The following is a 27,749-nucleotide window of genomic DNA, read 5'->3' as shown; positions in this document are numbered from 1 at the left end:
ACTGTAGGACAAAAACTTAGTTTGTCAAAGTGTTGATGGAAAATATTTCAAAGGGTACATTGTAGGTTTAAAAAAATATACTTAGTTTTGTAATGTAAAATGTGCTGTGCTCAGAACATTTCATATTCATCCTGTCCACTGACATTTGAGACTTGAAAAACAACAGTTTTCACGGTAATAAAACTTTTCTTTCAGGATTGCGCTAAACCTGCATAATAATGTAACGTGTTTGTATAATATACGTGATACCTAGAAGATAACGATGCTTATGTCGCTTTTGGGTTCGGGTGTTTCTCCTCTGCACCCACGTTCCTCTGTCTTGTGTTGAGCCCGTGGGGCTCCCGTGGCCCCGACATCAGGCAGCAGTGTGTCCGCAGCCCAGGACTGCGAGTTACTTCACCTCTCGGATCGAGTGACACTCTGTCCTCCAGCATGTTGGGAAAGGAAACTGCAGTACCAGCCTCCGATTCAGCCTTGCAATCAGAGACAAAAAATCAAAACAGACGGGACTCTCTCGTGTAAATGTGACCGCAGTGTGTAGCCAAGTGCATAACTCGCATCTCAAGAGGGGCGAAGGATCGGAACGTTTCCTTTGCACGCTCAACTACAGCAGTGTAACTCAGCGGGCATCTTGGGGGACAGCCGCAAGCTGAGGGTCAGAAAGTGGGGTCCGGTGTCCACCCCTTTCCGCGCACAGCCGGCTGAGCCCCTCCGCCGCACTGTACCGCACTGTCCGTCCGGAGAGAAAGGGTGTTTTGTTAACCCTGCGGGCAGAAGCCCACCTGTCCCTCCTCCCCCCGCCCCCCGTGTTTGCTCCGCAGGTCCACGTGAAGGCGGAGGCGGGGACGCGCTGTACGGGCCGCGGCCAATGAGCGGGAGCGCGCAGCCGCCGCGCTATAAAGGCCCTGGGATCTGCCGGCAGGATAGAACATTCCCGGAGAGGACGCGGTGCGCATCAGCTGAGCCGGCGGGGCGGTAGTACTCTCTGTACACAAACAAGGATTATCCGTATCTGCGCGCCTCCCGAGGCGGATACAAGAAGCGCTGCCTGGAGGGGCTTGTGTTCAGATCCCCTCTGGCGTGATCCAGCGACCGTCCGTAGATCCCCATGAAGATGCGTCTCATCCAGAACATGTCCACTATCGCGGAGTACCCTGCGCCCGAGTGCCCGGCGGGCAGAGTGATTAAAATCGCCGTCATTGGTGCCAGCGGGGTAGGAAAAACTGGTGAGTACAGCCGCTAAATCAAGCGGTAGCGACTTTGCACCGGTTTCCCAATTTTAAGGATAATGAAGGTTCAAACGTGGGGAGATAGTTTTCTTTAAGGCTGCACTTTCTACTACTTCTGTAAGGATCGGCGTTGTGCTTTTGTATAGCCGACGGCTCTCTCAGTCGACCAGACCTTTTACGAAGCGCCTTTCAGGGCAACAAAACGCACGGGTAAGAATAAAAAACGCAGATAAAAGCTCTGTCTTGGGGACGATTACGATATAAAGTGTATTTCGTTTACATCTCCAATCACCAGCCTTATCTTCTACTCGTTGTGCTCGGTTTTGAAGCTTTAAAAGACCCAAACGCACGGAAAGCGGTGATCTAATCTAACCCGCATCTTTTTTTCCCTGCAGCTCTGGTGGTACGATTTCTAACCAGGCGCTTCATTGGAGACTACGAGAGGAACTCGGGTAAGATCCGTTCAAGGACAGCTAATGCGTTGTTTTCATTTCGGTAACATTTGTTCTATATATAGGATGTCTCAACGGTGATCGCTTTTTTTAATTAACAGGTACACTTTACACCAGAGAAGTCCAAGTTGATGGAGAACAAGTGGCCATACAGGTTCAAGATACACCCGGTGTCCAGGTAATTAATAATAATAATAATAATAATATAATAATAATATTTTTGTTTGAGAAGAGTGTAAGACGCAGGCTGTTCACTCTCAACGTGTCTAGGCTGTTCTGAAAGACGTGCGCAGACCCTCTGTACTGCTGAGCTGGAAAGTGTCTGGTCAGACCGGTGACTCCAGCGGCCTGGTGAAAGGTCAGCTGTTGTGACAGCTGGATTCTCACACTCTGGGCAGTTAGCCCACAGTCTGACTCCCCCCTGGACAGAAAGTGGTAACTGAAACAGATCCATTCATTCAGCTGTGTGCTCTCGGTAACGCAAAGTGACTGCAGAGCTAAGAAATGGGGCTGATTAATCTGGGTGCCACGTTTGCCTGACGTGCATTTAATCAGTTCTTTATCGAAACGGGTCGGCAGACCAATAGGAGAGACTATGGTAGCGTCCTCTCTCTAGCTATAAAGATAGCTGTGCACACTGTAGCCAGACTCCGGCTCCATTTCCTGCTCCGGGCAGTCATCCAAAGCCACTTTTTTTTTTTTCTCGGACTTGGAGAGAGAGTCTGCCTGTCTAGCCGGTTAATTTCCCATCCTGTGTAATGGGTGTCTGAGTCTGAAACACACGATACTCTGCTTGTCTGCTGCGCTTGGCTTTTCGCCGTTCCCTTCTGCTTTCGGCCCGGTTGAGTCAGACAGCTTGACCAAAGACTGTCGAGACTGTAGGTACATGGCGTGAAGCTCGTTCAAGCGGCTGTAGTTTGGAGCGAAGCAGCGTATTCTCCTGCTGGTCTGACCCGAGCCCATCTTGTCTCCTTCCCCAGGTGTCTGGCCGCGGGCTGCCCGGCGAGCAGGTAGCCCGGTCCGTGCGATGGGCGGACGCGGTGGTGCTGGTCTACTCCGTCACGGACCGCCAGAGCTTTGAGCTCGTCGGCCAGCTGCACCAGCAGGTGCGGCAGGTGCACCCGGACAGCAGGGTGCCCGTCGCCCTGGTGGCCAACAAGGCCGACCTCCTGCACGCCAAGCAGGTGGAGCCGCAGCAGGGCCTGAAGCTGGCCGGAGCGCTGGGCTGCGCCTTCTGCCAGGTGTCGGCCAGCGAGAACTACAACGACGTGCACAACGCCTTCCACCTGCTGTGCCGCGACCTGAACAAGCAGCCGCCGCCGCCGCCGCCCAGTGGCTCGGAGAAGCGCAGGACCTCCCTCATCCCCCGGCCCAAGTCCCCCAACATGCAGGACCTGAAGAGGAGGTTCAAGCAGGCCCTGTCCGCCAAAGTGAGGACGGTGACCTCGGTGTGAAGCGCCGCGCGGGGCTGGAGGGGCGCTCCAGCGAGGACCCACGCCGAGCAGCTGAGCTCCCGCCTCCTCGCCGAGGCGTGACGGAGGAGCGGAGTCGACGCTCGCCCCTGCAGGGGCAGCAGAGCCTTTCGAGAGGGCGACCGAGCACGTGACTCTGGACTGCGATGGGCCGCCTACTTCCTGGATCTGTCGCAGTGAAGCGACGTGTGGACCGCCGCTCAGGAGGGGCAGAGCGCCTGCCCTGGTCCGTTAGTGGAGTGACGCTTTGAGACGGACACACATCTGGGGTTGGATGGGATCACTCTGCATCCAGCTGGAGTGGAAACTGACTTGACCTTTTCCCTTGGCAACCTGAGCTCTGAAGGACAGGCAGGGTGGTTTAGAGGCTGGCTTGATGAAGGTGACAGCGGAGGCTCTCGAACCCCAGTCCTTTCCTCTATCTGCTGTGCCCTTTCTTGCAGGGACCTGGAGCTCGTGTCTTATCTAGCCTGTGCTCGTGTTTTGTAAGCAGCTACTTGTGCTGATTTGTCACAGAGCTTCTGCTTCGTGTATTGAGCTGCTGTTACACATCACTAGAAACGAGACGAGGGACTGCCTGGGTGTGTTTGCTGGGGGGTGGCAGATGCCCACTGAGACTGTGCTGAAGTCTCTTTCAATGCACTTTATTGAAGCCGTAAGTGTTTTTGCTTGGCAACTGTAAGTTATTATTCTAGCTACCTTCTCCAGAGGAGGAGGTCCTTTTGGTCATCTGTGTTTCAAAATAAAATTTTGAACAAATCTTTTCACTGCTTTGGTGTTTGTTTTTTTTGCAGACTAACAGGGTCCTCTTCTACAATTTAATTGGAATTTTTACTAACCAACATGGACAACCGTGTGTTATAAATTGTTTGATGGCAGCGGGAAATAATGGATCAGTGAAGCCTTTTGACTTCTGCCAAATTACTCCTGAATATTAACAAAAAATGCTTTCTCTTTGCACACAGAATGCTTTCAGAAATGCTAGCTTCCCCTAATTTCCTTTAAAATCTCCCAGTACCTCTTAAAATGGCTTGTGTGTCCTTTACCTTCAAACTTCAAGCAACTATTGGAAGAGTGCTGCAGCCTTGATCATCTGCTGTTTTTTTTTATGTGCGTCACTAGCCAAGTTAGAATAAAAGGCTCATTCAAGCAGCAGCAAAAAATATTGAACACTTCTGACAGTGAGCAGGGAGGCTTTGAATCTGGAATAAATAGTCATTATCACAAAGGATCTCTCAAGGCTTGTTGGAATTGAAATGGGATTTTCTGAAGTGAAAAGGCAGAGCCCTGAGTGCACCGTGCCCTGGGCTGTGTGAATGGAAAGAGCCCTCTCTTTCTCAGGTAGGGTTGTGCAAGATCACACAACTGGATTGTTCTGGTTTTTTTTTTCCCATTTCATCCAGTTATCAAGCGTTCTGGTAAAATACTTGTGATAAAACATATTATGGTCTTTAGCTGGACTGAAGAAAATAAAATTAGGGTACTACATGTTCCACAGTGTGCTCATGGAATTGTTTGTTCAACATAGTTTGTCTGCTTCCACGTCATACAAAGAGGAGCCAAAAACAAACCCCAACTACACACTTTTTTTTTTTTAACCACATCCCTAATGCTCTTCAGAAACGATTTCCTGCAAGGTGCTCGCAGGCTGCAATGGCTTTGGGAAGGAAACCATGGCAACTGTAAACAAGATGAGTTCAACACTCCGCTGCCCTTAAAGCACAGATGCAACAGCAGAGGAGCCAGTAATGTATTACAAGTGCCCACTAAGCTGCTACTGTCAGAACCAAAACTCGCTGTACAAAAAGCAGAGGTGCTGCCCTTTCAGTTTTTAAAGGCGGAAATGTGCCATTAGATGTTTATTCCCATCTGGTTTCTCCAACACCCCGGTCTCCATGGGCACAACAGTGCGCCCACAACAGCTGGCAGGTCCAGCCCCGCTGCTGGACCATGTGGGCGTTCAGCTCTGCGGGCAGGAGCTGCCTCCACCGTCTGTGCAAACCAGCGCGAGCTGGAGGCCTTAATCCCAGCGCAGAGGGGACGCGATGGAACAGAGGCCTTCCCTGAATGGACGGTCTCCGGCTTCTCCTTCAACTCCCTTCCAGTTTCATGACATACTGACCCTCGATCAAAGCTTACATCTTTCGGTTGTTTGTTGTTCCCCTCCAGTTTGTCCAAATTGAACTCAAATTTTTTTAAAAAATGTACCGTCATTGTGAGGTCAGACCACAATGGTCACAATGATGACAAAAGCATAAACCATATACTGTACTTACAAAACAAGGCGTTGGAGGTAGTGATGGAAATCAAGGCACCTCTCACATTTTGCTCCTTACCCGTTTAAAACTGTTTACACTTAGTTATATAAGCCACCCTCAACAGTCACTAATCGCCAGTTCACATATTAGTCATTAATGCAAATGCTGTCATGCTCTCCCACAAACTTATGAACTGCTCATACACTGGAGCCATGGTTCCATGTATATCAGTCCTCTCTGGCTTCCCCACACCTAGTCCAGGCCCCGGAGGGCTGCACTTTCCGATCTGCCGCCGGGACGATGCCTCAGCTCATACACAAGGGCTCTGTCAACACCCAACAGCTGAAATACGTAGCCGGCCGCGGACCGCGGGTCTCGCTGGGACGCCTCTCACTCAGCAGTGGCTCGAGGCAAGTGAGTGCTGAGGAGGGACATTTCCAGTTCAAATACCCAGAACAAAGGACACCAAAACAGCAGTGACAGCCTAGAGTCAGCAGGGGGTTATATTGAGCACACAGAAAATACAAAACAGCATTAAGATCTTTCAGCACCAAACAAAGTAGCAAAATAACCTCATGGAGGAAGAACGTGTAGAACATCATTAGCTATCAAAGAACAGATTGAGGGGACCACGGCATCGCTGCCACTGAGGCCGTGATTTACATGGTCGTCTTGCTAAGAGACGAGAGTTTCAGATCTTTATATACGGCTGATGAAAACAAGGAGCCGCCGGACAGCAGAGGCTCCCTGGTTCATCTCTCCTCCGCTCCACGAGAGAGAGGCTCAGACGCCGATATCTGGGTGCAGACGGTCAGTGGCGAACAGGAGCTCTGGGACATCGGCCGGCTTCAGCAGTCGGGTCGATAGCACTGTCACCTGCAGGGGAGAAGGACACAGGAATGAGAGGGAAAGACTGCAAGTGCTCCGTGCTCAGAAACAAACTCCTCCACTGGCGCAGAGGAGGAAACTCCTGCTGTAAAGAGACCCGCTGCTGTACTGGGGAATAGCATTGAAAGAGGAGTCATTACACAGAACTTCTTAGCAGGGAAAAGCTGGTAATAATACAGGCCTGGATATTCAGATCCTGGACAAAAAAGATATACAAACACATTCCAGCACAAGATATGGAATATGGCAGTGATTGAACTGAATTTATAAGATAAGATCACTTTATTAGCCATATATAATTTCTTGTATTAGAAATTTGTTTTTTCACAGACCCCAGCTTGCTCTCCATGAGACACACAGACAGGGAGAGAAGCTGGGGGTCAGAGCACAGGGTCAGCCATTTATACAGCACCCCTGGAGCAGCTGGGGTTAAGGGCCTTGCTCAGGGGCCCAACGGAGTAGAATTCCTCTGCCGGCCGCGGGATTCGAACCGGCAACCTTCCAGCCACAGGGCGCAGATCCTGAGCCACAGAGCCACCGCACCGCACTGAATTTGGTATTAAGAGTAAACTATTGAATAAAAGATGAACAGATATTCACAATTTAATGGTATCCCTATTTATGTAATGACATATACAATCATACAGACTAAAAAGTTAAATATATGTTTACCACAAATTAGCAAAATAAGTATTTTAATCTGTAGAAGCAATTGTGTATTGTTCAGGCTGGTCTGTGAAAATTTTAATTTGGAAATTCACCTAAAGTATATTGAGGATATAAACACTCCTTAGAAGGGCAAATGATTTTAGAAATCTTTAGCTTTTCCTTGTTCAACCCCAAAGAAGACAGCACCCCCCACAAGACAATATTTTTGCAATTAAAAAACATACCATACAACCTGCACTTATTGCTGGCATGTTCCAAACATTAACTTGGTGCTTTTCCCTGTTTCCTCCCAAAACGCAGTCCTGCTTGTGTAATGCAGGAAGTGCATATCTGTAAAATTAGCAACACAAAACTCACGCACTCTGTGCCACATACTTCCCTGATCTCTTTCAGTTTGGGTTTTCAATATCACAGGCTTCACTTACTTGGCTTTGCATTATCTTTCCAAAAAGGCAAAACAGAAGGGTCTGTTTACGAAAAACACGCAGCGAATAAAGAAACCCCCCCAAATTTCTGCATAATTATTATAGACCGAATTCATTGTCTGGGTGATGGGCCAAACCTTTGATTTCTATTTCTTAAATAACTGACACTTAACAGCTCCCAGTCCGCTATTGTAATTCATTTGAAGCCTGAATTCAGGGCTAATCTTCAGAGGAATGTTGCTAATCATCCTCTGGAAGGAGATGCCACCTCATTCATCGGAATTTAGCATTTCTTACAAGCAGGAGAAAAGGAAGAACCTGTTTTGTAAACACTTCTCAGTTGCAAGGCGTCAGGTTGCAGAAATTCTCATGTCAGCCTCTTCAGAGCGAGTGAGTGAGTGTGGCCTGTTTATAGCTCACCAGTACTGCACAGCCCTGCATTAGGGTCCTGTTGGTAAGACACACAGGCTGCACTCACCAGAAACATGGCTGACGATATAGGCACGCCACATTACAAGTCTAGTCAACTGATCTGGTTGGGGTAATATCGAGTAATAATTAAAGTCTGGAATTGTCCGCCCAAGGCAGATGATATAAAGAGTTTACAATGACAAACTGATGCATGTGCATACTCTGCTAAGTTTCAAGTCACACGGGTCCATGTGATCCATCTAGCTCTGCAGAATGGTCTGGTGTTTCCTCTGAGTTAGAATTCTGCATGTTTAGCAATATGGTACTCTGGCAAAAGGCAATTCAATTCAAAGGGCTTCATTGGCATGGCTGATGAATTAGTGTCGCAATTAACACAACTTTTATAAAACATTATTTCTCCCTGTACTTCTAGTTATTAATTACTTCCAGTTATTATTAATTACTCAAAATGACATTTTTTATGTGCCACCGGTGCATTAAAGATGTCATTTTGAACTTTGTTTCATCTATATATTTACTATTTTCCAGCGCCAGGCCAGGCCCTGGGGAGGCACAGTCATAAAACACTTACAGACATCTGTATTCAATAAAGAGTAGAGCCCTCCACAGCATGTAATGTGTGTGCTTAATGGCACAAATACATATAATACAATACAAACGCAATAACTGAGAGCTCAGCTGGAGAAAAACACCACGAGAGGCTGTGGCTCTCCAGGACCAATACTCCTTAGAATAAAAATGGAGCAATTCCAATTTCAGACAGTCACAGGCTTCTGAAATGGGCAAGGTGCTACAGTAAGTGAATCTGCCTCTGACGTCTCTTCCAAGCAATTGTTTTAGGTCAGATGTGGGAGGTACAGTCTTTATTGCCACATTCTGCCCACTGCTGGCTCTCACACACCTCTGCCTGCCTGCGTGATGTTACTGAGAATCTGCAGAAGAGCTGCCTGCCTGCGTGACGTTACTGAGAGTCTGCAGAAGAGCTGCCTGCCTGCGTGACGTTACTGAGAGTCTGCAGAAGAGCTGCCTGCCTGCGTGACGTTACTGAGAGTCTGCAGAAGAGCTGCCTGCCTGCATGATGTGACTGAGAGTCTGCAGAAGAGCTGCCTGCCTGCATGATGCGACTGAGAGTCTGCAGAAGAGCTGCCTGCCTGCGTGACGTGACAGAGTCTGCAGAAGAGCTGCCTGCCTGCATGATGCGACTGAGAGTCTGCAGAAGAGCTGCCTGCCTGCATGATGCGACTGAGAGTCTGCAGAAGAGCTGCCTGTCTGCGTGACGTTACTGAGAGTCTGCAGAAGAGCTGCTTGCCTGCGTGATGTTGGGAGACCCTGGAACCACATTCTGACATGATGCACACTGACATAGGATGCAGCCTTGTTTCAATATCCCACTTTATCACCAAGTAGATGACAGGAGATATCAACAGTATTGTTACAGACATACAGTATATTCTCTGTGAAAAAGCCTTTATTCTTGCCCATAAAGCATCTTTCACTAAAGCCAGCTTAGTCAGGTTACCAGTGTATTAGTCCCCAGACACAAAATCCAGCACCAGAACACTCATCTGACAAAAAGTCTACTTGTAGCCTCTATACAAAGAGCTCACGGGGGGGGGGGTCTCAGCAGAGGTGTCTTGTCAAGACCCCCGACCGCAGTGCAGGCCGTCTGCCTGGACATGACCTTCGAGTAGTGTGGGCCTTTCAGAGTGCCACAACTGACAGGTAAAGGACAGGTGTCCTGTGTCCTCGGCCGCGTGATTAGTTTATAGTGTCAGGGCAAAGTGATGCCTCAGGTATGATTCAATTTATTTTAACAGCTGAAATACTTCTGCAGTTACTACACAGGTGGAAGAGCTAATGCAAATGTCCTGCCTACAAAACCCGATAATCCCTAACATAGTCTGTCTTGCACGAAAAAACTCTAAAGCCATAATTGGGTCTTTCAATAACTTTGACAGCTTTTTTTCAAAGCAGATATACCCTGGCTTTACAGAGAAATTCCTTACGAAAGCTGACAAAAAAGAATCCTGCTGTGATGAGTCATGCTTAGGAAAGGCAGTCCTGAGAGCAGACAGCACAGCTGTCCCGCAGGTATCAGCTACAGACTTTACAGGAGAAATGAAGGGAAACAAGCCTTACTGAGGGCGTCTCATAAGACTTACTGAAGAGAAAAAGGCACTGTTTTTCACTAAACCAAGTACAAGTAGGCCATTCATAACTGCCTATCTTGTGTTTACTACAATAATTTGAAACCTGACTCCCTGCAAAGGCTGGGAGTATTACACAGCCTGGAGCAGGACAACGTTCTTGGTGAGTGACTCTCTCAAGTCTCCACTTTTCACTTTCCTAGACTAAAAACTGGATTGTTCTACTACAACAGCAACAACTGCAGAGTATTACAACTGTCACAGCCAAATATTTTCCTTTTTTAAAAAAATGTGAATATTTTCATGCTCCAGTTTAGTGGTCAGCATAGCGTAGTTGGGCAAGTCTCTGGATTCCTAACTGACAGGTTGTGGGTTCAAGTCCCTTTGCTGTGGTTCCAGCCACCCTATCTATCAGTAGGGATCAGCATTAACGCAGTGAAGTGAATTAAACTATCAACCAATCACAAACTATCAAGATAAAGCACACTGCTAGTGAGGAATACCGCCTTATATTCTCTTAGCAGGTGCCCATCACCAGGGTGACATATACTGCTAGAAAATATTTAAGGCAAGCACCACTGCAACATTAAACCCAAAGCAATAATACATCCAAGAAACATATCCGCTATGTCCTATATTGATGTACATTTGCTCAATCAGTATGATGCTGAACTGACTGCTATATCTCTACAGATCTGGGACTCACAGATAAAACACCCCAGAGATGAAACTGCTGGTGTTTTAATGGTTATTTGCAGTAAGGCACACTGTTACAGCAGGGGGGAACAATTTGTCTGTAAGACCGCTGAGCGAAGCAAAGCCGAATGATTTTCTGAACTCATAAAAGAGAACACTTATCACAGGAAGGGTGTACCAGCTTGAGCCTCTGGTGAGACACCCTGCCAATTCACATGGAGAAGACGAGCTCGGAAACTGTGTGCAGTGATGAAGTCCGTGGCCGGGCCGTCCAAGTGGTGATACTTAAAACCGGAGAGCGCAGTGTGTGGACAGCTTGCAGCGGAGGAACAGCCCCCGCTCATGTGCTGTGGGATCCCTTCGTGCTCTCCGGGGTCTGGTCTGGGAGCGGCTCTGCGGAGCCGACTGTGGGAGCTCTGCTTCAGATCGGCTGTGTGGGAGGGATTCTGCTCGGCGACGGAAGAACCCTTCTGAAATGAACGCCAGGTGTGCCAAGGGACTTTTTTGTGCACAAAGGCTTCAAAGGTGTAAGCTCCAGATAAATGAAATGACAAAAATGATATTTTTGCTGCTGTACTGCCAGAGAGAGACAGAGAGCAATGAAGCTCATCGCACGTACTGCAGCGCTGTTTCTGGAAACTGCCCCCCAGCCCAGGTTCGGACTCTCCTGCCTCCTCCTTCCTGTAGCCTAGCTGTGTCACGCTGCGCCAGGAGTTTGGAATGGGGAGCTGAAGCCACCGGAGAGCAGGGAGCGACAGAGAACCAGCGATCACTGCGCGCCAGGTCAGCCTCTGCTGCCGGAGGGCAAGATAACCTGCTTACAAATTCCCCCTTTCATCACAATGAGACATCATTATCACAACCCCATCGTGCGTGGACATGTGGATCTGAAAGGGAAATGCAGGTTGGAAGCTGCCGTTTGTTCCGAGAGGAAGACGTGTGAGCTTTCCCTGGTTGTGTGTTGCTGTTCTCCTTTGTGTCGGAGTAAATGTTTGAGGGAGCTGCTGGCGGCTGTATCCTCATGAGCGATTAAGTGGGCAAAGAAACACTGTAATGCAACCCCAGGGCTTGAGGGGACTGAGTGCGTTAAGGACCGCAGGCTTACCTGACCGCTCGACTCTGTTCGTTTTCTTCCCACAGCCCGAGAGCCACATTCAGACGAAACGGCCAACTTGCAGACACACCAAGAGGGACCTTATTATTACCCTAAAGAGCTTCAGTCTGGAGCTTTCCAGAGCATGATGAAAACAAATCTTTTTAACACCTGGAAAAACTGAACTTAAGAGACAAGGATGCGCTAGGTAGTAAGAAAGTAGAACTCTTCTGTCAGATGACTACAACAAACAACACGATGAAACCAGGAGCAAGTAGGGACTAGGGGCCAAAGACCTGAACTCACAAGAGAATACACACATTTTTGTTGTGCCTTCCCTGTATTTTATCTACTTTACATTATCCTGCCAGACAGCTTAGTTCTGGGTTTCAGGTTCTGCAGACGCCGGTCAAGCACTGACATCCTGCTACTTCCTGTGAGCGAGGCTCGCTGGATGGGAGTGCACACAATCACAAAAGGATCCTGGGACATCAGCACATAAGAGAGGGCACTAACGAGAGGAGACCAGCTGGCCCATCGTGGCCACTTGGTTGCTAGAAGACTATTGATCTGAGAATCTCACCCAGCCGGTTAAACATCTCATGGAATCTGATTCAACGACATGGACTGCTGCAGTTTATTCTTAGTGCTAAAAAATAGGTGCCTCCAGTTCTCAGTCAGAAGTAAAGACCTGCTTGTTTTTCACTGTGTTTTTGGGTAGCTGCCCAGTAGGCTCTTAAGACTTCTTCATTGCCTATACCAGTTTCTCTCGAGATTTTAAATGCTTGAATACCAAAGGCCCAGGAATTAAAATTGAGCTCCCGATGAGGAGTCAATCTGACACACGATTGTTTCTATGAGAAAGGGGTTATTTTTACAGCAGAGTAAAAACAATAAATCTGGATGTGCTGCTTTGTGAGAGAGATACTGCATGAGGGATGGAGTCTGTCCCAGGAGTGAGGGTCAGCTCCAACTGTGCATGTTCTGTGACCCCAGTGAGACACTCTCAGAGACTGTACAACATCTGGGAATACTGGGACACGGCTCTGTCATCAAGCCCAAGTATTCTGAAGCCCAGCCTTACTTTACGACTGAGTAATTACTGTACATTCTTGAGATGGGGCAAGGTTAAGGTACAGCATATACAATTAAAACACCAGAATACAGCCTACTTTATTTTCTTTTCATGCACAGTCTTTCTGTTCAGTTTGCAAGGACATTTGTGACAGCATGCTTTCCACTTCACATGAGGCCTCTAGAAAAGTTATATAAATCTCAGGTAATTCAAGCTTGGCGAATACAATGATTTTCAAACAACGCCCTAATTCTTGTGGCATCCCAAATTATTACTGTCCTAGTTTTTCACCTGCCAAACGCTCTTTAAAGTCAGATTAAAATTCTGACTTCAGGTAAAGCTATTTGAAAACCATTATGACAATGAAAAAAAATCTTATGTAACAGCTGAAACAAAACACCGCAAGGGTTATTTAAGGTAATTAAATGAAATGTCGTACCCTGCAAAATACCAGCAAAATACCAGCAGCCTCTTTGTTTCTAAGTCACAATTTCGCCTCTCTGAACTTTTCCATGTCTTAACTCTTCCCCAGGATACAGGGTGTTGCTAGGTGATAGCTCTCTGCCACTGTAGTTACCTGTATACCAGGCTCTTGTGCTGTGACACTGTAGTTACCTGTATACCAGGCTCGTGTACTGTAGGTCTGTAGTTACCTGTATACCAGGCTCGTGTGCTGTAGGTCTGTAGTTACCTGTATACCAGGCTCGTGTGCTGTGACACTGTAGTTACCTGTATACCAGGCTCGTGTGCTGTGACACTGTAGTTACCTGTATACCAGGCTCGTGTGTTGTGACACTGTAGTTACCTGTATACCAGGCTCGTGTGCTGTAGGTCTGTAGTTACCTGTATACCAGGCTTGTGTGCTGTGACACTGTAGTTACCTGTATACCAGGCTCGTGTGCTGTGACACTGTAGTTACCTGTATACCAGGCTCGTGTGCTGTGACACTGCAGTTACCTGTATACCAGGCTTGTGTGCTGTGACACTGCAGTTACCTGTATACCAGGCTCGTGTGCTGTATGTTTGTAGTTACCTGTATACCAGGCTCGTGTGCTGTGACACTGTAGTTACCTGTATACCAGGCTCGTGTGCTGTAGGTCTGTAGTTACCTGTATACCAGGCTCGTGTGCTGTATGTCTGTAGTTACCTGTATACCAGGCTTGTGTGCTGTGACACTGTAGTTACCTGTATACCAGGCTCGTGTGCTGTATGTCTGTAGTTACCTGTATACCAGGCTCGTGTGCTGTGACACTGTAGTTACCTGTATACCAGGCTCGTGTGCTGTATGTCTGTAGTTACCTGTATACCAGGCTCGTGTGCTGTAGGTCTGTAGTTACCTGTATACCAGGCTCGTGTGCTGTGACACTGTAGTTACCTGTATACCAGGCTTGTGTGCTGTGACACTGTAGTTACCTGTATACCAGGCTCGTGTGCTGTATGTCTGTAGTTACCTGTATACCAGGCTCGTGTGCTGTAGGTCTGTAGTTACCTGTATACCAGGCTCGTGTGCTGTATGTCTGTAGTTACCTGTATACCAGGCTCGTGTGCTGTGACACTGTAGTAACCTGTATACCAGGCTCGTGTGCTGTAGGTCTGTAGTTACCTGTATACCAGGCTCGTGTGCTGTATGTCTGTAGTTACCTGTATACCAGGCTCTTGTGCTGTGACACTGTAGTTACCTGTATACCAGGCTCGTGTGCTGTATGTCTGTAGTTACCTGTATACCAGGCTCTTGTGCTGTAGGTCTGTAGTTACCTGTATACCAGGCTCGTGTGCTGTATGTCTGTAGTTACCTGTATACCAGGCTCGTGTGCTGTATGTCTGTAGTTACCTGTATACCAGGCTCGTGTGCTGTGACACTGTAGTTACCTGTATACCAGGCTCGTGTGCTGTAGGTCTGTAGTTACCTGTATACCAGGCTCGTGTGCTGTATGTCTGTAGTTACCTGTTTACCAGGCTCTTGTGCTGTGACACTGTAGTTACCTGTATACCAGGCTCGTGTGCTGTATGTCTGTAGTTACCTGTATACCAGGCTCGTGTGCTGTATGTCTGTAGTTACCTGTATACCAGGCTCTTGTGCTGTGACACTGTAGTTACCTGTATACCAGGCTCGTGTGCTGTGACACTGTAGTTACCTGTATACCAGGCTCGTGTGCTGTAGGTCTGTAGTTACCTGTATACCAGGCTCGTGTGCTGTATGTCTGTAGTTACCTGTTTACCAGGCTCTTGTGCTGTGACACTGTAGTTACCTGTATACCAGGCTCGTGTGCTGTATGTCTGTAGTTACCTGTATACCAGGCTCGTGTGCTGTATGTCTGTAGTTACCTGTATACCAGGCTCTTGTGCTGTGACACTGTAGTTACCTGTATACCAGGCTCGTGTGCTGTAGGTCTGTAGTTACCTGTATACCAGGCTCGTGTGCTGTATGTCTGTAGTTACCTGTATACCAGGCTCTTACCTGCATGCCAGGCTTGTGTGACGACACCAGCTCCTTGACCAGTCGCACTTCTGAGGGGGTGATTCCTCCGACCATGAACAGGATGAGCTGAGGGTGGTCGCTCGGATGGGGGCGACTCACCTGTGAGAGTTGGCCAGTGAGAGACAGAGAGATTGAGATTCATTGAGCCACAAAATACACAGAAAGGTGTTGGGTTTAGTGCTAAAGGAGTTCTTGCCTAGAGCTTGGCAGAAGAAAACTATCGATAGTTTCATCTAATACCTGCTTTAAATACCTACATCTGGGGCTCTTCCTCAATAATAGGACTAAAAACAATTTCAGAATGGGTTCATTGAAACCTGAGTAAAAAAAGCACCAACTAAAAAAAATGCTTTTGGCTCTTTATTTCTTAAAAAGAGATGTTCCTTTTCACACTGAAAACAACATTCTCATTATCTGATGCAGAGACTGCAAGCCAGAAATACTGTAAATAGGGCAAAAATAATGAGCGTGTACCAGGTCAGACAGACACTGTGCCTGACAATTGGTCATGAGCGTTTGAGAATAAAGACTGTCGCATGGTGACAGTCTGAGCACAGGGCTTCAGAGCTTTGCACAAGGGGTGCAGTTTGTAATTCTAAATTTATTAGCAGAGACAGCCTCCTAATCATTTCAGTCTACAGACTACATTTGAGCGCAGCTATTTCTTCTGATTCTTCCCACAGTCACAGATTAATAATTTAATGTATTTCTAAAGACAGATGATAATCAGTGCAAAGATGCCCGAAGGTTTCTTGAATAGGAGACCTTGGTATACGACTATATGAAGGAATAAACATTGTTATGCACAGAAACAGTGCTCACACTCCTGTTGGGGGGTGTTTTTCCACAGAGACGAGCCTGAAATCATTCAATTTGTATAATGTAATCCTGAAGATGTGCTCATGTTAAGACTTCAGCCTTTCCCATATCAAACATCATTACCAAGTGCGAGAACCATATGAACACTTGAAAAAAGACTCAAAGCTGAAATCCAGGGTAGGGATGGATCATACAAGGCTGCCATCTTCCTCACAATCACTTCCTGTTTTAACCCCCACACTGTCTGGGGCAGTTCCTTTGCCCCGGTTCACTTCCTGTGACATTTGGTGATTGCGAGCTCATGACTTATCCCAGGGGATAAACTTCCATGGGTGAGATCTGACTGATTCCAGTGTGAAAACAGGACAGTTGGGCTGGCGCTCAGTGCCCACTGTGAAAGTTCTTGTCGTCCTCAGGGTGTGTTACTCCAGCAGATATTCTGTCTGGGAATATGACCTGAACTCCTGAGAGGAAGAATAATTCAGTAGCATTTACACTGCAAAAATGTACTGGAATAGGTCTGTCTGCCCATTTGTCCTGGTAGCAATGTACTGACTGCTGTGCCTGTAAAAAATGCACTACAGGAGAGAAAAAGCTGGATTTCTACTAAAGCAAGACAAGAAAGATTATTATTTTTTTAATTTCACACCTACACCTTCACAAGTACAACGATGCAACAACGTCTCCATGACCTAATTCCTGCTGCCATGGCAGCAACTAGCTCATGGTCTAATTGTTCTGAAGGACGTGCGCAGCAGGACCGGGGTCACTGCGGACGGCCTGGGGTGGGGGGAACTGCTGGGGGGAGGCAGTCCTGTCCCCCGACGTGGGGGCTCTGGCCGAGGAGGGGGCCTGTCCCTGTGAGAGCACCGCATCCTGCATCTTACTTTCTACAGAACTCTTCACGCACACGGCCCTCCGCTCAGGGCAGACTGCAATAATAGTCTGTGATCTGATTCTAGTTTTATAGGTTACAGTGTTGTCACGGATATAGACTGCAGTATCTGCTGCATGACGAACAGCTCAGCCTCTGCCAGTGCTCCCTTGTGATCCACAGGCTGCCGGGACAGTGGTCCTGGGGGGAGTTTTCCACATTTGAAAGTCTTACTACTTGAAGAGATCCTCCAGGGAGGGGAACTTATTCCCATTTCACATTCCCAACTAATTGCGTTTTAGTGGATACGCTGCAAAACCAAACCTTCAGCTTTTTTCAGAAGCAAACATCTCTGAGGACGCGCGCATTACATCCCATAACGCTTACCGAGACAAAAAAAGAAATCAGCTAGCGCACAAATAAGAACAAGATAGAAAACAACAAGGAAAACGGAGCATTTTATACTCGATTAAAATGCTCTTTTAGTCTTTTTGATACCTTTATAAAATACATTTTTATTTTTTTGGGAGCACATTGGTAATGCAAACCGCTGAAACTGTGTGTCTGCGGAACACAACCCGGTTTGATCATTAACTGGCAGAATACGGAGCCTGGAGATCAGGATATTTCCAGGAACACAGGCCCTCAGAGGCTTGGTTCCTACTGTTGCCTGCTTCATCCTGGGAGGAATATACTGCAACAGCCTTCTTCTATAACAACATTAGAAAGTGTGGAAACAAGAGGAGATCATCTGCAGTAATTTGGCAGAGCACAGCAGACAGAAAAAGGCCTGGTCAGCTACTATCTTAAGGTCGCCAGGAATCAAGGAACATGCCCCACGCTGGATCATTTCCAGCAATTATACAGAAGGGTCTGTCCTGTTGAATAAATCTCCCAGATTACATTTTTTTTTCATCCAAAAGCAGCTTTGTTTCACCAGTTTTGTACGAGGACAATGGAAAAACAGGTTAAGAAAAACCCCATTTAAACACCATCTGCCTTTTCGACACAGGACATTTTGTTTAAATACGCTGAAAGATCTGTACATAAAAGAAAAAACTCCAGATCAGAAAATCTTTTGAAAATCCATAGCAGAACCTTCCTCCCACTTTTCTGAAAGTTATCAAACTGGGGACGATATGAGCAGAGAAAAGGCAAACAAAATGAATTTGTCGTTCACTTGTTGCAATTACCAAATGGACATTTACAGAGAGAAAAAGAGGAAATAATTCTGAACGAGAGCGAAATACTTTGAAGGCTGTCCTGTTTGAGCTTTGTGTCACTGCAAGTGAACAAACAGCCACACAAGACAGTACAGCTGCAGGCTGAGCAGAAAGGTGCCACAGGCAGTGTTGACCATGTAGGGAACCATGATTCAGGCGCTTTTCATTAACACTGACATTTATACAGATGTCAGAAGAAATTCAGCAGGAAACAATTTTGGGAGCACCTCAAAATGAATAGGAACCCATTAACCACAGAGTGTTTTCTAGGTAAATGGAAACAAATAATATCTTTACAAAACACAGGAAGAAAGGAAAACATTTCCAGACATTTCAAAACATGCAGGAAATGACCAGGCGAAAATCAAAAACACAAAAGGAAACCATTTAAGATATTTTTCAGCACTTTAGAAATTCTGGTTTTAAACCACTTGCACGGCATTTAAAAAGACCTCTATGTTTACTGTAATAAAAGACAATAATTTCATATTTATGACAATCTTTATTAATTTCTCCAAGACCACTCTATGTTTCATTTTTAAACAACGTAAGCAACGGTTTACCTGATCATAACATATTTAAGTGTTCATATAATATTTTGTCTGTATGTACGGATTAAGCCTATATTTATTACAGAATCCCTCTCTTCGATTGTGCAAAAACTATCTTTAATGGAACAAGACTCGTGGAAACATAGCTACTTTCCCAGAGGGCACCTACCTTACTATCTGCACTTTGCTACTTGCACCTCACTAGCTGCACATTATGAGCTGTGCTGCCCACCACAGAACAGTGCCACCTTTCATGAATGGTGAATGTTTGCTAATGAAATCATCTTCCACCTTACTAGGCTTTGTCACATCGGAGAAAAGCAGGCTCCTTATGAGAGTTTCAGTAGTCTGTCCCGAGTCTGGTCACGTAAGCAGGAAAATAAAACGATGTTGCATATCCCCTGGAGGAAAGCACTTCACCCACAGTGATCCAGGAAAGTGACCAGCTGTATTAACAGCCATTCAGCCATGCTGGATAAACGCCTGAGCCAAATAAATTAATAATCTTTAAATAATAAGGAATAAGAATTTGTTAAGGAACAGATAAAGAGCCATGCAGGGAAGAGATACTTCAGACACTCAACAGCCTGATCGAAGAGCAGCCAGGACACAGAATCCTCAAGCTTCTCCAGACCTGCGCCTGGTGCTGCACAGAGCGGAACTGCAGACTCTTTTTCCAGAAATATTTATCTGTGTCGCACGTTGGAATGGCAGGCAGCTTCTCGGTGGCTTTTTCGGTCTTCTTCCTTCGCTAAGACAACAGGAAGAAGAAAGAGAAACGGACTTCCCAGACAGCAGAGAACTGTGAGTGACAGCTGGAATTAATAGGGTTACAGCAACACTATAAGGTACACAAAACACACTGGATTTGTATTAGCTGATCAAATAAGACAACCGGCTGATTTAACTGTGTCCCTTGAAAGGCTTCTTCAGTTGACAAGGACAGAGATTCATACCTTTTATTCACCCCTGCCTGAAGACGACACAAAACCAAAACACACAAAGCCTGATGTCCTACAAAATAACTCTACAAATGTGAAAACAGTGACGACAGCGGTCGCCCACTCCCTGTCCTCTGCTGGTCTGGGCCTCACCAGGACGGAAGCTTCCATACTGTATGCTCCCTCACACTGCAGTGCACGCAGAGCTCATCCAGAGCAGCGCGGTTTCACCCGCAGCACCGAAGCCCTGGTTTCTGAGTCACATGCGATTAAAAAAAGCTCTGATACGAGTGAAGTGAGTGTTGGAAAAAAAGAAGCAAGTGAATTAATCATTAATTATATAACCATTCTAAAGGCACTGGAGCTCTATGTTGTTAACCACAATTCACCTTCGTCCACCTGGTCCGAGCCACCAAGAGCGGATTAGGAATTTAGGAGACAGAACATTGTGGCCTCTTCTCTTCCAAGCGCTGTCAGAAAAGGGCTGAGGCTGGCGGTTTTTATTCCAAATCACAAAGTCACGAAACAGCAAGGCAATGGCTATTATTAAACTGCCCACTGTGCAGATGTTTTTCAAAAAAAGTTTAATGAGTGTTTTGCTGAACAGCACCACTGTTACATTTTCATGAAGCAAAATGCTTTGAGCTGAGAGGCCCCTGACGATTTTAATTGGGCTAGCTCTGGATGAGAGCTATACAGTACTTGTGGTGCTGGCTGGTTTGTTTTCCCAGTGATTTTGATGCACATAGCTCTGGAGACGTCCCTGCAAATCCAGCGCCCTCCTCTACACAGTGCGCCTTCTGCTAGCAGTGCCTCTCCTGCCTCGTCAGACAGCTCATGCAAACAGTGCTGGCGCTAAGCAGGGACCTGGGACTATTGTCAGCTTGTCCACCTCAACCTGGCATCCTAGCTTCACAACAAAGCTACCAGCAAATAAACAAACAGGCAGCGTTTACACAAGCTGACCATGAGAGATCAATACAAACAGCAAATTCCAGAAATTCCACTTCTGAATAAACACACAGCTTTGCCATTAAGTTGACCAAATGGCAAGGGACCTGCTCTCCTCACAGAGGAGGCAGCGCTTCTCCTATTAGACGCCTCTACAGGACTGGCAGGCAGCAGACAGGACATGTGCCCTTTCCACCTGACCGAGACGATTGCTGTGTCTCACACGTCTCACGCTGAAGGAGGGAGCCAGGGAACAGACATGTGCAACATGTACTCATATCTCAGCCCTTTTCAGGTGCCTTTTGATCACTCAGTGCCTTCAGTACAAGAGTGATGTGTGTCTAGAAAAACAAGTTCAACCTGCCTTTTACACGGGTTTGTTAAGAGACATTACACTTTTCACAGTGTCATTTGGAACACTTGGGTTTAACTGGCTGTCAGACAGGACTTTCTATTGCTAAACCTGAAAACTGAGCTGTAAACCTTTCTTTCAAAATACTCTGTAGAGGTTACAGATGGAACTGCTGAAGCACTGTCCTTGCACTTTGTATGCACATATTACATCATTAGTGCACGATATTGAATATACTAATGCCAGATCAGTCTTGTGGAAGATGGAATGACTTCTATCCTAGTTGGACTAAGTTTCACTGTAGCTTCTCTGCACATTGGAAAAGGCACTCTCTGGAAGAACCAGCTCTGTGAGCTCCCCGTCAAGGACAAGTCAGCACCTGGGGAAATCTAAAAAGCACCTTAAAAAATCTTTTTTCATCTTTACACTAATGTCTCACAGTCCTTGAACTATAGAAATTAGTAAAGAAGTCTTGCTGTACTACAATAGAGCGCATACTTGTTTTTCTTAAAACAGTTCAAGCATGCATTCTAATCGTCAATTACATTTCACTTTCTGTGGCGCAGAGAATAAATGTCTTGTATTCTGTTCGTTTTAGATCCAGTCTGGAGGTGTCTCCAAGCACACTGCTGCTGTTAGTGGGATTATGAAGAGAGATTCCAGAACCATGTGTGACTGTCAAGTCTTTCATCAACTCGTAATCAATTTAGCCTTAATGCATCAGCCTTGCAAGCAGGAAAGGGAATTATGTGCTAAATTACCGAAGCCAACACTGGAAAAGCTGTTTCTCACTAAATGTACTAACATCCCATTAAGCATCAATGGATTTTTCCACTCAGAGCTGTGTTATTTCCAATCTGCTGCAGAGAGAAAATAGGGGATATTTATTCCTTCATGGAAGCTTTAGAGGAAAATAAAAATGTTCTTGAAAAAAAGACAAGCTTGCCTGAGATGAAAGAATGCCCACTGACAGCTAACCTAAATATTTCATAGAAGAGCATGAAACAGCCAAATTTATTCTCACACAAGCACGTTCTGAATAAAAACAAACCGATTTCTGTGAATTTCCAGCACGTTTAAAACCTCTCAGAGGCTGGGGGCAGTGAAGAGAGTAAGGTGGCATTCAAACAAGGCTCTTGCTGTCAGGTCAGCTGATCTCGGCTAAAACGCCACTTTTGAAATCGTTTTTCTTTTGGGGCAAAGCAGCACAAAGAGGAAGACAAACTGCCCAGATTCCCAGGTTTAAGGGGGGTCAGGAAATCCCGTCCCCAGTTCTGGTGCTCAGCCCGACACAAAGAGCAGGCGCCACATATCTGGAAGAGTGGACCCACTGTGGGGTCGAGGTCCAGCGGATAGCCAGCCCGACCTGGTCAGAGTGACCAGTGCCTGTGGCGATGAGGACATCCTCTTCAAGTCTGAATAATCAACCAGTCTTCTCAGAGCTCAGCTGTTTACCTGCAGTGCTCAAACCCCGGCAAGCTTGGTCACAGAGCCAAGAAACATCCTGAGCCACTTCACAGGGCTTCAGGCTCTGATGGTTTATACAGAGAAAAACACACACCATTTTTCTAAAACGATATGCAAGTCAAACACGACTTGGTGTTGTGACCCGATTCAAGAAAAGAAGCACCAGAGACCCGATTCAAGAAAATAAAATTAGCGATTACTCAAAAATGAGCGTGGTGGGCCGGAGCAGAGGTGCCCAATAAAATCAGACCTGATGCCTGGACACTGGCGGATCTCCAGGTGCCAGGCAGTGTTTCTCCACACACATCAGTGTGTCTGGTCACAACCTGGAAGCTGCAAACCGTGATATGAATTCACCTGAAGAAGGCGTCAACCACCTGGATGCATTAATCCTCCGTCATAACATGATGAACGGATAAGGGAAGCTCCATAAAGAGTCAATCGGAGGTGCTGCAGCCCTCACCTTCATGAACATGCTGAATCCCGTCTTCAGCAGGTCTGTCAGCCCGGAGGACATATGCTCTATGTCCTGGGAGTCCTGTCGGTCAGGGTGGAAGATCTCTTCCAGTGCCTGCTTCAGAAAGGGCTTGTAGGTGGCCTGGAAGAGGAGAGAAGGTGTAAAACACTGTTAAGTTGCGTCACCCCTGAGACCTGGCAAGAGGTCTAACAGAGTGAACACAGGCGCCCGTGTGCCTGTGACTGTGGCAGTGTCGCCAGGCCCGATCACACGGTCATGACGGCTACTCAGCGCTACTGCAGCAGTACCAGCCCCTTCATCTCTGCAGCCCTGACAACTACAGCTAAAAAACTGTGCTGCATCTGTGTTTAGTCTCCTGATGCCTTGATGTACGGACTGAAGTTAAACCTCTACACTTTCCATCACCACTCCACCTCAGCCAGAGCTCAATCTTCGTGCTTAGACGCAATAAATCAGTGGATTCTCTTGCTGTATCTGGCCCTTGAACAATATTATTACTTATGTTTTCAAATAAAATGCTGCGTAAAACATTGCTTTTGTAGCATACCAACTACCACCGTTAATTGAATGCAATTAGTAAGCATTTTTTAAAGCTTTTTTTAACCACCCTGATTCAAACAGCTGTGGAACACTGTGCATCACAGTACTCCAGTTAAACCAGTTTTCTGTTGTTGAAAATAAACTTGTTTTTGTGAAAATCAGTTGAAATCATCATGAGGTCAACATCACAACACTGAACAAATGAAACACATTAGTCACGCCTGAGCTGACTGTGATGAATGGCTTAATCACTCCAAACTCCACGCAATGCTGAAGGCTGGGCTGTCATACAGCCTCACCCGCCAGCCTGTGCAGGCTGCGCACAGACCCTCCCTGCTGGGGAACAACTCTTCCCTGGTGCAGCAGGTAGTTTTCAAGACTTGAGGCAAAACTGGTGGTAGTTCTATTAGTGAGTTTCCTATTTTTTGGGGGGGAAGCAAGTTAAACTTATGTGCAATACTAACAGGTGTTAAGAATTAAATTTAGTGTCCAAAATGATTTCCTTAGACATTACAGCAGGTAGTTTTGAATGACGATCTGTGGGTCTCCACAACTCCCAGTTATCCCCTTAGACAACTGCAGGCAAGCCATCAAGTAAAATGTGAAACATTGTACAGATATGGAAATCTTAGGAATATGAGAATTAAATTTGCCCTCTTTCTTTTGGAATTCGGATATTTGGAATGAAGTTAAAACTTATGGAAGTGGATTGTGGCCAAGAAGGAAAAAAAAAGTCCTCGCCCTTATCTCGTAATTATGAGATAGTAATTCTCGTGTACTTTATGCGATCACGAGATAGCACAATTGTCAGACAATATTACATATCTCCTAGTGTACCTCCAAGGAAAAGATTTTCTAAATCTTATCAAGGACAACATATACTTATTCATGAGAAGTGCTGAGTATATATTTCAAGCAATAAGTTTTCTTGCCTAGTGGCAAACATTACAGCACACACAGCACAGTTTGTCTGGCTGATCTGTTTGCCTAACTTTTGTCTGCAAATCTTTCTGTTAAATTTGCATTTTATTTTCTGCTGTTGAAGCACTTTCATTGCTCTATATTCAGCTACTTTTCAACAAAGGGGAAACAAAGGGGTCTTCTAGGGAGACAGAACTTCTGATGTTCCGCTCAGTAAAAGCTGGTTCACACTTGGAACAGCATGAAGGCACTGTGGAGTGTTAGTGGTCACTGGGCCGAATTCCAGCCACACGGGCTTGATGTGAACTAACTCGCCAGAGAGTTTATAGCTCCGAGACTGTGAGCTTTGGAAGAATAATGTACAGTCTACAACAGTCTCAGTATTAAACTGCAAAATCCTTTACAGAATGTCTGGAAAATGTTGAAAAGAAGGTTATAAGGTTCTTAACAACATCATAAAAATGGAACAGTTTGCAAGAATTGGAAGGACGCTGGCAAGCTTAAAATACTTTGGATTTTATATGTTTCACAGATTTTATCCTTACTTTGTATTGAGTTTCCATGCCTTGCCAGATCTGACCTTTTCTTTTCACAGTTTCAGGAGCTCACTGTAAGGAAACCAAATGTTCAGCACAGACAGATATTGAGCAGAATGGTGAATGAAGTATTTCGTTTTAGGTCTTATCTTATCAACCTCTAATGTATCTGGTTATATAAATTCAGAGGAGAGACACTATTTAAATACTCGTGCTCATCTATCTGCTAGGCTACACTATCAGGAAGGGGTGCAACGTTTTAGCTACAGAGCTCACCTTGATGCATAGAAACCTGCCTGGCTGCATTATATAATAGGCAGAGTGGAAGAGAAAATGGCCCAAACCACAGTCACTCTTCCTATCTGCACAACAGCACACTCACAGGCAAACTGCACAGCGGTTTTAATAAGAGGCCACTTCTCCATATGGGGAAACTAATGTCTTCACCGCTGATACCACTGCTCTCCACCTCCTCACACACACACAACACACACACGCACGCACCTAGAGTTAATATTGCACAAGGTTCTGTTTGTCCTAACAACTGGAGGGCATTTGTCTCTGTCATGACAGAACTGCCGGCACACCCATAGTAGCTGTTACAACACTCATCGGAGTACATACCTCAAACCTACACCTCCGGGCTACGAAATCTGTCTGTACCTTTCTAAAAGAGCGCTCTGAGGTGCAAACAAATACACTTTATGGACAGTGGCCTGTAGAAATACTTAATCTGGGCCTTGCATAAAATAAAATGAAATAGTTTCTAAAAATATAATACTTTAACAGGGCTTTCCAGATATCACCAAATGCAAATGCCAAACAGAAACCAACCCCAAAATCTCTAGTTGTGATTAGTCACTATTTTTCATCCAATCTAACAGCAGCAAGCACTTTCTGTTCCTCAGTTTTAGAAAACTAATAATGCATTGCCTGACTTCAGGAGGATGGAAGATGCAGACAAGTACTGTTCACTGATTCTCTTAATACAGCGTCTTCCTATTTTTGTGGGTCAAGATCGTTTGCAAAAGCCAGATGTTACAATCAGAAAAAAAAACAGATGTCTTCCTTCACTTATCGGTGAAAGACAACCACTTTGTCTGTCATTGAATGAAGAAGCATATTGTTGACATTCAAAAGTGCATTTCAAATGATCAAACTTACTCCATAACCCAATTTCTCTGCCTTATTAAACCAAATTCAGTTTTCTTATTAGTTTCTCCAGAGAACCTCTTATACTAATATAATATGTCATATTAAATATTTCATGAAGTGTGCACGTAGTAACAGACAAACCTCTTGCATTACAAAATGGAGTTTACATGTAAAGTTTCCATTGTACATTTGAAATGTATAAAATAAGGCGAGACTATATTCTAATTTAAAAAAAATGACGAAATAATGGAAAACTACTTCCAGAAGTATTTTAGTATAGGTACAGGAGTGTATGGGCAGCCTTTCTTCAGTATTTCGTGTGCCTTTTCTTTGTTTCTTTGACAGCTAGCAGCTTTGCCCTGCATTTCCCAAACCAGTCCCTGTCATCCTTCCTGAGACATATTTGCCTTTCCTTCTCCACACACAGATTGGTGTCCTGCAGTCAGCTGTTTACTCCTCTTTGCCTTCAGGTCACGTCACAGCAGCTTGCCGGGCAAGTATAATAAAAAGTCTTGATGTTAACCAGCACCTGATGCTATTTCTACAATCCAAAAGACCATTAGGGAATTGAGGAAGACACACCCAAACCGTCACCCAAGCACCCACAGCATGAGGCATGAGGAAAATGTCACTGAATTCTTCTCTTTGTCCTCCACATGTGTGGTCTCTTCGTGTTTCAGAGGTGTTCCATTGTCAAGGACTCATCAGGACTTAGAGTCTTCAGTGGAAAACTCCCGTTTGTGTTTTGCTTTATAACTAGAGCTTGCAGCTGGAATTTAATTCAGGGGACATCCACCTTCTAAGCTATCACTGTATTGTTATTTAACTGTTTGGCTGTGAATTTCCTGACCACTTTCTCACAATTTGTGCCAAATTATTTGCAATAGTCTGAGAATTTTGCCTGGCCTCTCAAATAATTCTTCCACATTTTTCCAAACTCTTGCTCGGCCCTCTATGATAAACTCTATTGCAAGTCTGTATCTTTGCAAAGCAGTTTAGGTTCAGGCTATGGAGGGGGCTGCAGCTCCCTTCTGGAGCTCCTTTCGGCCACCTCACTGTCCAGCTCTGCACACCACCGTCCACCTCAACAAGCTGAATCCATAGAAGTCTCGAGCCAGGTCAGAGGACAAAACTCTCACCAGAACCTCCCCAGCCGGGTCAGAGAAACACCAGCCTACCAGGGGTTCAAGAGAGGTCAGATAACAAGAACAGCCTACAGAGTACATGCTGATGGGATCAACTAATAAGCAGGGACTTGTCTGCCATTGAAACCTCAAGCCGGTATTCCCGTACTGGCCTCTGTAGGAGAATGCCAAGTACAGATCAGAGGACACGAACAACAGCATACACTGTTTAATGTCAGACAGCAATGTTATTACAGGCTCCACTGATTCCTTCAGGCGCGTGGACCTTTCAAGATCCACATGAGTGTTACTGTCTTAAAACTAGTCAGATTGTGTTTCAGAAGTGTGCTGCACTAAGTTTAGTTAACGTGCCCAGCGGCTGAGATTTAAGATGTCATAAAAGAAACTAGAGTTCTGAACCGAGATTCTGTATGGCAAGTATTTCCCCTTTTCCTACTTCACAGGACACAGTCGCAGTCGAATTCTGGGCACACAAGTCAGC

At 45.8% G+C, this 27,749-nt stretch overlaps 2 protein-coding genes across 2 annotated transcripts in view; one reads left to right on the top strand and one right to left on the bottom strand.

Annotated features, from left to right (window-relative positions):
• The first annotated feature begins 921 nt into the window (after positions 1-921).
• Positions 922-3,915, top strand: rasl11b (RAS-like, family 11, member B). The gene is made up of 4 exons (XM_088924420.1): positions 922-1,226; positions 1,625-1,681; positions 1,783-1,859; positions 2,662-3,915. The coding sequence occupies exons 1-4, from the start codon at positions 1,109-1,111 to the stop codon at positions 3,133-3,135; spliced, it is 726 nt and encodes a 241-aa protein (XP_088780546.1). The 5' UTR covers positions 922-1,108; the 3' UTR covers positions 3,136-3,915.
• Positions 3,916-5,888: 1,973 nt separating this feature from the next.
• Positions 5,889-27,749, bottom strand: part of scfd2 (sec1 family domain containing 2) — a 149,938-nt gene continuing 128,077 nt past the window's right edge. The window contains exons 7-9 of the mRNA XM_088911879.1: positions 22,957-23,091; positions 15,295-15,414; positions 5,889-6,287 (exon numbers count right to left, since the gene is read on the bottom strand). Coding sequence (XP_088768005.1) covers positions 6,195-6,287; positions 15,295-15,414; positions 22,957-23,091 — 348 coding nt within the window. The 3' untranslated portion in view covers positions 5,889-6,194. The remainder of the gene's footprint in view (positions 6,288-15,294; positions 15,415-22,956; positions 23,092-27,749) is intronic.

The sequence above is a fragment of the Atractosteus spatula genome, chromosome 1 (assembly GCF_055471065.1).
Source record: "Atractosteus spatula isolate fAtrSpa1 chromosome 1, fAtrSpa1.hap1, whole genome shotgun sequence".
NCBI classification, from domain to species: domain Eukaryota; kingdom Metazoa; phylum Chordata; class Actinopteri; order Semionotiformes; family Lepisosteidae; genus Atractosteus; species Atractosteus spatula.
The sequence above is the reverse complement of the archived record's forward strand: the minus strand, read 5'-3'. Positions and strand labels throughout refer to the sequence as shown.

Coding starts and splice junctions, on each gene's coding strand:
- rasl11b (XM_088924420.1), top strand. CDS start 1,109: ATGAAGATGCGTCTCATCCAGAACATGTCCACTATCGCGGAGTACCCT. Junction 1,227..1,624: donor CAGCGGGGTAGGAAAAACTG/GTGAGTACAGCC, acceptor TTTTCCCTGCAG/CTCTGGTGGTACGATTTCTA. Junction 1,682..1,782: donor AGACTACGAGAGGAACTCGG/GTAAGATCCGTT, acceptor TTTAATTAACAG/GTACACTTTACACCAGAGAA.